Source organism: Botrytis cinerea, chromosome 11, assembly GCF_000143535.2.
Source record: "Botrytis cinerea B05.10 chromosome 11, complete sequence".
Classification (NCBI taxonomy): Eukaryota; Fungi; Ascomycota; class Leotiomycetes; order Helotiales; family Sclerotiniaceae; genus Botrytis; species Botrytis cinerea.
The window spans coordinates 1256835-1269105 of NC_037320.1; the positions used below are offsets into that span (position 1 = coordinate 1256835).

The following is a 12271-nucleotide window of genomic DNA, read 5'->3' on the forward strand; positions in this document are numbered from 1 at the left end:
CCATTCGATCTGCACTTTTGGTTACCAACCCAAGACTCCAGTTTTTCCACAAAGCAATAAGAACGAGCATCAGGTACATTTGCACATCTGTACCTCTGCAAATGCGCCCATCCGCCAATCGGCCAATCCTCCGCAAAGCTTCCCCAACCATCCACACATCAATGTTTGCATGCATCCATTCCACGTGTTCCGAAGCTTGGAGGGTGGGCAGAGAGATGGAATTTCCGTGGCGATTACCTACAACCTATTACCCAGCAATTCGATAATAGATTACAGAGACTGGCACCTTTCTTTCAAGGCTGATAGCGCCCATTAGTCCCATATGTTCCCGGTATCTTGGCGAGCCCGAGCCAGAACGACGCCGTGAAAGCTTCTTTGCTGACTTCGGGAACTGCATTTCTACGTTTCTACAGAGTTCAACCGTCATCTCCGGTGGGGGAACGCCCACAAGAGCCAATCACATCGCATACCAACCGTCGGATCTTCTTATCTCGCACTAACCGGATCGGGAACCCACCTGGATTAAACCCTGCGTCGCACGCATGCTTGTTGATAGGTCGAGACAGGATCATTTGCCCCCTGTCTATCTTTTATCTTTGGATACCTATTCCCTACCTCCCAATGTATGTATGCAAGTGAGTGTGTATCAAGAAGGAGAGGTGTGTCGTCTGCAAAGGGAACGGGCCCCGGCATGCGTCTTTTCTCTCCGTGCTTCTCTTTGACTGGAGGAAGAGGGCAGCGATAGAGAGCGACAAGCACGGATGACTGATGGGACACAGTAATAAGAGGCGAGATCGATATCGATATCGATATCAAGGTCAATATCAATGTCAATATCAACATCAACATCAATACCAATACTAATGCTAATGCTAATATCAACACCAACCCTACAACATCATTTCGCCCACAGATAAGAAGAAATAACATGCGGAATTTCTCATATTAAGTTTCATCCACATCGTCCTCAATATCGGAATCACCATCCACATATAGCAACGTGCCAGCTGAATGGGGAAAGCTGCCGATATCTTCTTATTACTCTGTACACATGCGCCCTAACCCCCAATCGGACAAGGCACCAAGGTTCGCGCCACACCCTTTGTAAATTAATCTTTATTTTGCAACCAGATCAGCCATTGGCCCTTGTTTGACTATACGATGATGTGCCTACCCAGGTATGTGTGAGGATGAAGATGAATGATGAGCGACGGGAAAGGGAAAAAACGACCAATCAGATGGCGCTGTTCCACCCAAGAATCTACTTATCTTTTCCATGCCTTCCCTTTTGTTTCTTTTGCGGAATGGTCGAATGAACTTCTTTTTGGTAGAGTAACGGGTTCCTTGTCATGATACACCTCCAGAGTCCACACCCACACCCACACTCACCTCACATCCACATCTTCTAATCTGCATGTGCATGTGCAGGCGCCAGCTTCGGATAAGGTTGGATGTAAGCATGGCATGACATGGGATACTAGTAGCTTTGTCTGCGAGGCCTTTTACTTTGCTTGCTTGTAAATTGGTACCAGCACCAGCACCAGCACCACCAGTCGCTCTGCTCTGCTCTGCTTTCCTTTCTTTGATTTGATGTGAATCCATAAAACTAACCATTCCCTTTCCCTTTCCCTCTCCCTCTCCCCCTCCTCCTCCTCATTTTCTTCCTTTTTTCCGTTGTCGCACGACTTCCTTCCAGTGGCGTCGAAGAATCAGCAAAAGGTGACCTTGAGTTTCGTCGGTGATTAATCCATCTTCGCTCGTCACTCATTTTGTCCTACATCTCTCTCTCTCACTCTCTCTCTCTCTCTCTCGTCGCTCTCAACTCTCACATTCACCCAAAGCTTCCTCCTTCACCCACCTGGAGCTGGGATCCCGATTCGAATATTCACCAGCAAGGTTCCCACATAAGCCTCTCCCGCTCTGCTCACCTTAGCAGCGATTCACTATCATCTCTTTATATAATTATTTTTTTCCGACTTCGCCCGTTATCTTTCCATTGAATCTTCCCACAGAGCCTTGTTCATACATAGCCCGGCACCTTATCCGACTTCGGCCATCTTGGTATAATACTCTTTCGTGTCTACAACAATCTTCCTCTTCCTTTTGCAACGCAGCTTCCTCTCGCCTCAACACCCTTTCGATCGGAAGACACCCACACCTCACTTGCTCACCTAGAGTTTGCTACTTGTGACCGAGGTCAACTGTGTTCAAGATGGTTGTGGAATACAATGGTACGAATGCAGCTGGGGGTGATTCGCTGACGGAGGATCTCAACATCTTTTATGATGTAAGTTTCTCGTACACAAAACTCCTCAAATCAAGCCTCAGAACTAACCAAGTGTAACAGGCTGGTGATATTGCTTGGATGATCACTTCCACAGCTTTGGTCTTGCTTATGATTCCTGGTGTCGGGTATGTACTTCCAAAACATACCTGTCTGTACGACAGAGGCTAACCTTGCCATCTTCACAGTTTCTTCTATTCCGGTCTTGCTCGTAGAAAGTCCGCTCTGTCGTTGATTTGGCTCTCCATCATGGCTACCGCAGTAGTCTCTTTCCAATGGTTCTTCTGGGGTTACTCTCTTGCCTTCTCTCACAGCGCTGGAAAATATATTGGTGATTTGGAAAATAGTGAGTACCACATCTTCCAGAACATGGTACAACAGCAAAGACTAACCACTCGATTCTAATAGTCGGCTTCCGAAATGTCCTTGGAGCACCATCTGTCGGTTCCACCAAAATCCCCGATCTCATGTTCGCCGTCTACCAGGGTATGTTCGCCGCCATCACTGTAGCTCTCGCCGTTGGTGCCGTCGCAGAACGTGGTCGCATGCTTCCAACCATTGTTTTCATGTTCGTTTGGTCGACCATTATTTACGATCCCATTGCTTGCTGGACCTGGAACGCCTCCGGATGGGTTTTCAAGATGGGCGGTCTCGACTTTGCTGGTGGAACTCCTGTGCATATTTCTTCGGGTTGTGCAGCTCTCGCATACAGTATCATGTTGGGCAAACGTCGTGGACATGGTACTCACGAATTGAATTACCGCCCACATAACGTTACACACATTGTTATTGGAACCGTTTTCCTGTGGGTTGGGTGGTTTGGTTTCAATGCTGGGTATGTTTGATCCAACCTTTCTGCTAGACTCAACTCCTGTGTGATGAAATATGCAACTTTGCGTCACGTTTCATTGCACATGATTTTGGGAACAACAACCTTTTTAGTAAAAAAAACTAACATGTGTATTTTTTTTTTTTTATAGTTCCGCTCTTGCAGCTAACATGCGCGCTGTTATGGCCGCAGTTGTTACCAACTTGGCAGCTTGTGTTGGTGGTATCACATGGTGTGTTCTCGACTACCGTCTTGAGCGCAAATGGTCTACCGTCGGTTTCTGCTCCGGTGTTATTGCTGGTCTCGTCGCTATCACGCCAGGATCTGGTTTCGTTCCTGCTTGGGCTTCCATCATCTACGGTGTTGTCGGAGCTGCCGGCGCCAATTATGCTACCAAACTCAAGTTCGTCCTCGGTGTCGATGATGCTCTCGATATCTTCGCCGAACACGCCGTTGGTGGTATCATTGGAAACATTCTCACCGCTTTCTTCGCTGCTGATTACATAGCTCATCTTGATGGTTTCACCGAGATTCCAGGTGGATGGCTTAACCGAAACTGGGTTCAACTCGGCTACCAACTTGCTGATTCTGTTTCCGGTGGTGTTTACTCTTTCGTTGGAACATGCATCATTCTCTTCATCATGAACCTCATCCCCGGTCTCTCACTCCGCGCCACCGAAGAAGCTGAAATTCTCGGTATCGATGATGCTGAGATTGGTGAGTTCGCTTACGATTACGTTGAGCTTACTCGTGAGGTCTTGAACGACACATCCGAGACTGGAAGCAGATACTCTGGTCGCGAAACTGCGACCACTCCTTCTCCTCATGAGAAGGAAGCTAGACATTCCGCTCAAGATATGGAAGCATAAATTATCAACTTTGATATTTAACTTCAGTCTTTAGCCTTCTTTGTCTTTCGTCTTTTTAGACGCACAGCGACTTCGCATAGATATGGTCTTGAACAATCATGATTCTCGATTCGTAATTTTATTTTCCTTTTTTTACCTACTTCTTCGCCATGATATCAAATTCAATGTTTATTTTTTTTCCCCCAAACCAAGAAAGCTAGCAACTCACTCGAGATACCACATTTTTTCTTTTCCTTCAATCTTTTTTCTTCGATGTATGAAACTGAGGTTTACTTACGGCATACATCTGTACGGTGACTAAACATGCAAATTTTTGCGTGTAGTTTCTGACTTTTTGTATTTATTGACCATTGAATGGATGGTGAAAAAGTTGGTTGCGGGCGGGGGGAGTGAGGCTTTTTTCTTGCATGGTGTTCCTTTTTTAAAAATCTCGATTCGGAATCTGATTTGTATGTACCGTAGCAGACAATGATGAGGAAATTGGGAACAAATGATAATAAATGAATTTTAATGAATTCTGTATGTGTGCTTGTATTTGAATATGTGCATTTGAAATGTTGGATTAAATTAAGTTCATTTTCGGAGAATGATGACGAAATGAATGGTTGGCGAAATCGACAATACGATAGATAATACGAGGGAAAATGATGATGAATAATTTCGACTACAACCACAACCATTAATTGAGTATAAAAACACAACACAACACAACGGAATAAAATGAGAATGGCTCTCTCTCTCTCTCTGTCTACCATATATGTATACGAATGTAATAAAGACCTAGCAACTGTAATCTTAAACATGGACATGGATGGGAACGGGGGAAATTTTATATTACGCGATTTTATTACGTGATGGATATGGGGTTTCCGGGGAGGAATGGGGGGAGGTGAGGGGAGAGAGGAGAGGAATGGGGATGGGGATTTGGATGGGGATTGGGGATGGATGTGGATGGACAGGAGAAGGGTAGAAGGGTAGAAGATGGATGGGGTAGCATGGAATGGGATGAGAGGGGGTTGAATGGCGGGGGAGGGGGAGGAGGGTTTGATTTTTGGTTATTGGATTATTGGTTCTGGTGCTGGTTCTGGTGCTGGTGCTACTATTGATTTCTTGGAGGGAGTGGAGGGGAGGATGGATGGATGGTTGAATGGATGGATAGATGGATGGATGGATGGAGGAATGGCTGTGATGGTGATGGATGGATAGTAAGTTATCAACACTTGATACTTGATACTTGATTATGAAATATCGGATCCCGATTGCGTTTCAATTGGGATTTAGTGATATACTTGGTAGGTAGTTGGATAACTTGTTGTGTATATTACATTTTATATTGGGTGAGTATATGTGTGTGTGTGTGTGGTAGGTATGTATATGCTAGATGGGTAGATATGTGCTATATACTATATACTATGTTCGCTAATCCTGACGACTCGAAAGGAAATTAAGTAAATGATTGACTGACTAGCTAGCTATATAAATATAGATATAGATATACTTAGTTTAGTAGGTGCGTGGGATATTTATATTTGTTTTTGTTTTTGTTTTTATACATAAATGTATGTCTTATTAGGTTTTAGATAATCACATATCTGTCTTGCTATTTACTATTTGCTATCTAGATTGTAATGCACACATAGCGCTGGAGGGATTCTTAGGAGGGGTATGGGATGGGATGGGATAATGGTGGTTAGGTGCTAGATATTCGTTGTCTTCTTGGAGTGTATGATGTGTGATGTGATGGGATGTGTTGTACGTGATGTGTGGTGTTGAGGAGAGGAGAGGAGAGGAGAGGAGGAGAGAAAGGTTAGATATAAGCTATAACTACCTATCTTCTACTAATACATATTCAGTAGCTCAACCCACCCCAACTCAACTCAACTCAACTCACAAAGTCGCAAAGTTACAAGCAAGATCCATACAAATAACACAACACATCACTCATATATCCAAACCAGCAAATCAAATATCCATCCATCCATCCATCCATACCTACCTACCTACCTACCTACCTACCTACCTACCTACCTCCATAAACTTAATTCACAGCTTCCCAGCTGAAAGAAATTCTTCACATACACAGTGTTCGACAGATATATTCTCCAGACTCTCGAGTTCTCGATCCACCCTGTGGTGGCAGAATCCGTGGTTGACGAAGTGGACGCTTCGTTAATACGATAAAATCTTCAATCCTTTCATTATATATTGAATAAATCATCTCTAATAGATTGATCTGATTAGTTTAAATCTCTATACCTTACAAAGCTTATTATTTTAATCAATAGGGGTTTTAGTGAACTTCTTGAATTTGGGAAGCTAATTCTAACTTTTGATTTAAAATAATCATCTTCGAGTATAAGTAAGGGTTTACTTGTATCGAAATCAGATTGTATGATTTATCTGATATATCTCGCGTTATATAATATAGTAGTAAAACTTCTAGTTGAAGAATAAATTGAAAGTGATGCGAGTGATTTATTCCTTACTTTTCTTTAAACTTCCGACTAATGCTTTTCACTTATTTTAGCTTCTGTAACTACTTGTTCTCTTTCTTCTTCTAGCTTTTATATTTATTTTCTTTTATTCTTTTGACCTTCTTTCAGCCTCTAGACATATACTCTTCTGTTTGTCTTTTCTGTAATTCTAATCTTTGATATTTCATTATTCCTTTTATATGATTTTTGAACAAAATGTGACGAATATCACGTGTCCAAACGCGTGATATATCATCATGCTTACCTTAATTTAAGGCTAGCTTAAACTAAGCACTATTGTACATAAAAGAGATCTCTTTCCTCTTTAGCTTTCTTATTCTAGTTATTTGACCTCTATTGATCTGCTCTAGTATGTGCTCGTGACATAAAAAGAATAGACGATAGGGGTGAGAGGGGCATCTCTCAACTAATTTGGGTATTCAATGCATATGACAAGGATTGTACTAGTGCTGAATATGTATAAGAACGGCATAGCCGGTTGCGTGACTTTGCGATACGAGATACAACACAATTCCCTTTTACGTACTGCCTGCTATTGGTGCAAGATCTGTTGGCCAGAGACCCTCTCATGTGATTAGTGCCAAGCTTATCAGACGCTTCTTATTGGTCTAAATAATCGAGGGTAGAGAGGAAACGGGTTGGTGATGGAGGGGGATTCTGGTGATTTGGGGTCTTGATTGCTTTTGTGCGCGATAAATTCGTGAAACTGTATCGAACAGTATTGCCTCGAGTAATTCCTAGATAGCTTGCGGTAGATTTACGTGTCAGTACAACGAGCCCTAAGAGACAAGTATCTGTCTCTACTGATTTGGCTGTGCAAACAAGCACCTATCTCACTTACACGGGATATGGAAATGGGCAACATGAAAGTCTCAAATAAGGCTGCAACCATTGCTACTGATCCTACTTCTTCATCAGACAGAGAGAAGATAGACAAAATTGAGGCACGCGGTTCCTTTTCTCAAAAAGAACCTGTTGTAAGCATGATTTCTAAAGACTCTTCTCCAGCCGCGACAGAACAACAAGCCAGCGTAAGTAGCGAGCCGCAGTACCCCGAGGGTCTCAAACTCGTTACTATTATACTGGCGCTGTGTTTGGCTGTGTTTTTGGTGGCGCTGGATCAGACGATTATTTCTACTGCGATTCCGAAGATTACGGATCATTTCAAGAGTACAGGAGATATTGGCTGGTGAGTGTATTGATATTTCAAGGTTTATATGTATGAGTGACTGCTAATGTCTGCAGGTATGGATCAAGCTACTTACTTACGAAAGCGGCGTTGCAGCCTAGTTTTGGGAGAATATACTCTATCTTCAGTGTGCGTGTGCACTGCGTTTCTCAGATAAAGAACCGGTTGTTGGCTAACTATTTGGTAGATCAAATGTACCTTCCTGACTGCCATTGCCATCTTCGAGCTTGGGTAAGCAGTCAGCACTTGCGCTATCAGTCCTACGTACTGACAGATCAATATACAGCTCCTTAATATGTGCTACGGCAATCAGCAGTAATATGCTTATCATTGGCCGAGCCATCGCTGGTGCGGGAGTGGGAGGTCTGTTTACGGGTTCAATCATTATTGTTGTATATAGTTGTAAGTTCTAACTTGCTTCAACGTCAAGTGCTTTCTTTAAGATATGCAAAACTGACTTGAGAAGTACCACTGCGGAAGAGGCCGCTGGCAATGGGCATCATTAGTAGCATGTGGGGAATAGCATCAGTCGCTGGACCATTACTCGGCGGTGTCTTTACGTAAGTGTTCTATTTACAGACAGAGCATCTATAAACCCACTGACCTTCTCGAATAGCGATAAATTGTCCTGGCGCTGGTGCTTCTACATCAAGTAAGAATATCAAAACCCTCTGGCTCAAGTTCAGATCCTCAATAAACACCAACTAACTCACCCCTCCCCCCAGCCTTCCCATAGGAGCCTTCTGCGTCGCTGTAATATCTCTCATCCTTCACATCGATCGTCCCAGTAACCCCGCCTCCCTAACCCTCAAGCAACGAGTTTTAAAACTCGACCTCCTCGGCGCCTCCCTTCTCATCCCTGCTATAATCTGTCTCCTTCTCCCTCTCCAATGGGGGGGATCCACTTACCCTTGGAACAGCGGCCACATTATCGGTCTCTTCGTCACCTCAGCTGTTCTCACCCTCCTATTCATCTGTACGCAAATCCGGCTCGGCGAGGCCGGAACCCTCCCTCCATATCTCTTCCAAAACCGCAATACCGTATGCGCATTTGCATTTTCGGCATTCTTCGGCGCCGGTTTCTTCAGTCTATCCTACTACCTCCCCGTCTATTTCCAAAGCGTCAAAGGCTCCTCGGCCCTGCACGCTGGAATTCAAATGCTCCCCTTACTCCTGGCATGCACAGTCAGTTCCACCGGAACCGGGGCGGCAATCTCCGCACTCGGGTACTACACCCCAATCATGCTCATCTGCATGGTGTTATTTGCCATTGGCTCCGGGCTACTAACCACGCTGTCGGTCACCACGTCGTATGCGCGGAACGCGGGGTTCCAGGTTCTTACCGGTCTGGGTGTGGGCGTTGGGTTCGAGAGCGGGATTATTGTCGCGCAGACGGTGATGTCAAACAAGCGGATTCCGGTGGCTATATCTTGTGTTTCTTTGTTTATGACGCTGGGTGGAGCGGTCTTTGTGCCGGTTTCGCAGACGCTGTTTCAAAACAGGTTGGTAGGGGGGATTGAGGAGAGGGTCCCGGGATTAGATGCGAGTGCATTCTTGGATAGTGGGGTTACGGAGATTAGAGCGCTATTGAAAACATGGGGGCAGGAGGGACAATTGGAGAAGGTATTGGAGGCGTATGCGGAGGGGTTGAGGGCGACATTTTGGGTTTCGACAGCTTGTGCTATCGGGGGGTTTCTGGCTGTCTGTGGGTTGGAGTGGAAGAGTGTAAGGAAGGAGAAAAAGGAAGAGGGGCATTGACCTAGTGAGGTTGGAATGATACGAATTTTATATGCTGTGATGAATGGGAAGTTGGTATGTGAAACAAAAAATACGATTTGCATGCTATGAGGCGGTAAGTGTAAAAAAAATTGATAGAATATAAAGGACAAAATGTTATATATAGTTATTTAAAAAATTAGTTTAGAGTGTATGGGTAACCATCAACAGCAAATTCCCCCTCTGATAATCCGTTGAATTTGTGCAAGTATCCTCTGTATACACCTTAGTCAATCGGCTTGTACCCCAGAGAATACATTCGTAATCTATTAGCGACTCCGCTATATCTTTGCACTCCTGTCATGTTCACTTCGTGTGTTGTTCGCTAGATGAAATGCGAGAAGTACTACCACCCCAAAATTACTTGCGTAGCTTTTATCCCCTAGACTGCCAACTAGCGGCGCCGTCGCTTAGCAGGGATCTAATTGGCCAATCAAATCATCAGGATCTTGAGAATTCTCATGACATTTGGACTATATTCTATAATAACTATTGAAACACCTGTTATTGTTATAAAAATAAATATTATATCTACTATCTTTTAATTTAAAATCAATTTAATATTTCCTTTAATATAGCTCTTTTTGTATCACAGAATAGTCTCATATATATTATAAAAACACTTGTTTCAATATGGGATTAAAGTATTAGAGATTTTATTACATTAACGAAACATTCACTTCGTCAATCACGGATTGTACTATCACAGGGTTATCCCACACAATTCTACATATTAATATCTCATCTAATGCCCTAATTAGTCAATTCACTCAAAACTATCATTTGCAACACTTTGCATCAAGGTTGAGAAGAATTATCTACAAGAGCTTGGCGGTTTTACTTTATTCTTAGGACTTGTGTTTTAAGATCTGTAAGCTATACTATTCGCTTATGAATTGAGTGTTTGCTCTATTGATTATATATATACATATATATACCTATGATATGATGATTTTCTAATCAATATTATCATTGCGATATCCGTCCTCATAAACTTTAAGATCATCGTCACCGCTATCTACACCTTTCATGAAATCTGTTCTAGATAGATAACCTACAGACCAGAAGTCTTGCGCGCGATGTCCCATCAATGTTTCGCTCCAAAACGGCCACATGAAAGATTCATGATATATATCTAGCGAAGAAGCGTCAAGTACGCAAAAAAAAAAAAAAAAAAAAAAAAAAAAACCCCCGGAAGAAATAAGGTGAATGCATAACTAGGTGTCTATTATCGGCAGTATCGACACTCGTAATGAGATACGCAGCGAACGTAGGTTGGAAAACGAGATAGATGTGCGTGCAACTTTCTACCAACGACAGGAGCGGTGCGCGCGTGCAACACACGGATGAAGATCATGGAATGGATTGACGATGATAGTATCAAGAGGTGCACAAGAATATAGTATTATATGCAAAATAAGAAACTTTCCTTTCAGCTCCATTCTCAAACAACTCGAAATAATCTCTCGTGCACAGCCAGCTTTGATCATCGTATCTCACATTGCAAGTCTCCACCTCGGTTATTTTGCTTTGCCGGCCTCGTCATCCAGAGAAACTGTTGCTTATCTCTACTCTCCCACTTTGGGGGGAATCTCGTCTCCCAGCGGTCGATATATTGGAATCCTTCGGATTCGTAGAGTGGACGGCCGGATTCGGTTGCCTCGACCACGGTCTAAATAATTTGATTAGATTGGGTTTCGAAGAGAGGGGTAGAGATCTAGCGAAAATGTATCATTTGGAACAAACAATAGAGAGTCATAATATGAAACCGAGCTCATCAGCGATAGAAGTTCCCCACTTTACAAGGAGACGACCTGCTCCTCGACTTTGATATTTGGGGTCGACAGTCAACATATCTAACGCTGAAAACGACGGTCAGAAATATCTCAAATATCCGAAGAGATGAGCTGTACATAAGATGTTTCCTCCCGAGTCTTCGATTGCTTTGCGACGAGGAATCAAGTATTCTCGACGCATCAACTGAGCATACAATTTCTCCTCGTCAGTTTCCCAGAAGTTTTCATCGAGATCAGTTTCCTTAGGTGCGGTATTCTTGTAGATATTCCATTTAGCTTGTGCGATCATAATTCCCTTGTCAGTATCCGTAACTTTTAGAAATGTGGTGGAAGGTTCCGTTCTCTTCATGCTCGACATGCGAGATGAGCCGAGTGCTCGGCCCGTGGGCGTATCGTGCGCGGGAAATGCGGCTTCGATATCGTGGCCGAAAGCATGGCTCACAATTTCGAAGGTGCGATCCATATCCGCATCACTACAAATTTCCGATTTGAAAACCATCATGATAGAACTATGAAGTATTTGCGAATCGGTTACAAATTGTAGTGAAGATTATTTCTTGGATAGAAAATTTATGGCTTTGTGTAGAGAACCAGTAGCAAAATTATTGAACATACGATGAACTTTTGCAGGGACCAGTAAGGAGCTAATTTGACTGAAAGGGCGGCGTAGCTCAAATTGAGTGGTAGAATAGCTGGGATCTTCGCCTCTCTCACGCTTTTGTTGAAAAAGAGAGATCTGCAAGTAAAATTTGAAATATTTCGCATGAACTCAACTTTGAGTAAATGCCAAGTCCTATTCACACTACTATACCCCCTTATCCCCTCTCTTCCCAAAAAGCAGATAGTGGCATGGTTTAGATGTGTGATCTCAGATTGTGCATGTATCATGAGACCCTGAGGTAAGGTAGGGAAGGTAGACAGGTAGTAAACATGATGCTATAGTCGCTTCAGTGAGATGTACTTTTTCTATTTTTTTTAGTAATCAATATGGTTATAAACTGCCAGTACCGACACACCAAGTGAAAACAAGATT

The 12271-nt window shown here is 43.2% G+C and overlaps 3 protein-coding genes across 4 annotated transcripts; 2 read left to right on the forward strand and 1 right to left on the reverse strand.

Moving 5' to 3' along the window:
• Positions 1–1584: 1584 nt before the first annotated feature.
• Positions 1585–4446, forward strand: BCIN_11g03580 (hypothetical protein). Its single transcript, XM_024695967.1, has 5 exons — positions 1585–2287; positions 2348–2412; positions 2473–2630; positions 2693–3119; positions 3265–4446. Exons 1-5 carry the CDS (start codon positions 2213–2215, stop codon positions 3980–3982), a joined length of 1443 nt encoding a protein of 480 aa, XP_024551769.1. The 5' UTR covers positions 1585–2212; the 3' UTR covers positions 3983–4446.
• Positions 4447–7168: 2722 nt separating this feature from the next.
• BCIN_11g03590 (hypothetical protein) lies at positions 7169–9606 on the forward strand. Its single transcript, XM_024695968.1, has 7 exons — positions 7169–7666; positions 7723–7795; positions 7854–7897; positions 7953–8068; positions 8133–8226; positions 8283–8318; positions 8392–9606. Exons 1-7 carry the CDS (start codon positions 7326–7328, stop codon positions 9422–9424), a joined length of 1737 nt encoding a protein of 578 aa, XP_024551770.1. The 5' UTR covers positions 7169–7325; the 3' UTR covers positions 9425–9606.
• Positions 9607–11133: 1527 nt separating this feature from the next.
• BCIN_11g03600 (hypothetical protein) lies at positions 11134–12132 on the reverse strand. 2 transcript variants are annotated; one of them, XM_001556849.2, is made up of 2 exons: positions 11356–12132; positions 11134–11304 (listed from the first exon to the last, which is right to left on the reverse strand). In XM_001556849.2, exons 1-2 carry the CDS (start codon positions 11738–11740, stop codon positions 11198–11200), a joined length of 492 nt encoding a protein of 163 aa, XP_001556899.2. In that variant the 5' UTR covers positions 11741–12132; the 3' UTR covers positions 11134–11197. The 2 variants fall into 2 exon arrangements, with proteins under 2 accessions (XP_001556899.2, XP_024551771.1); XM_024695969.1 differs by having other exon boundaries at positions 11134–12132.
• Between the last annotated feature and the right edge of the window lie 139 nt (positions 12133–12271).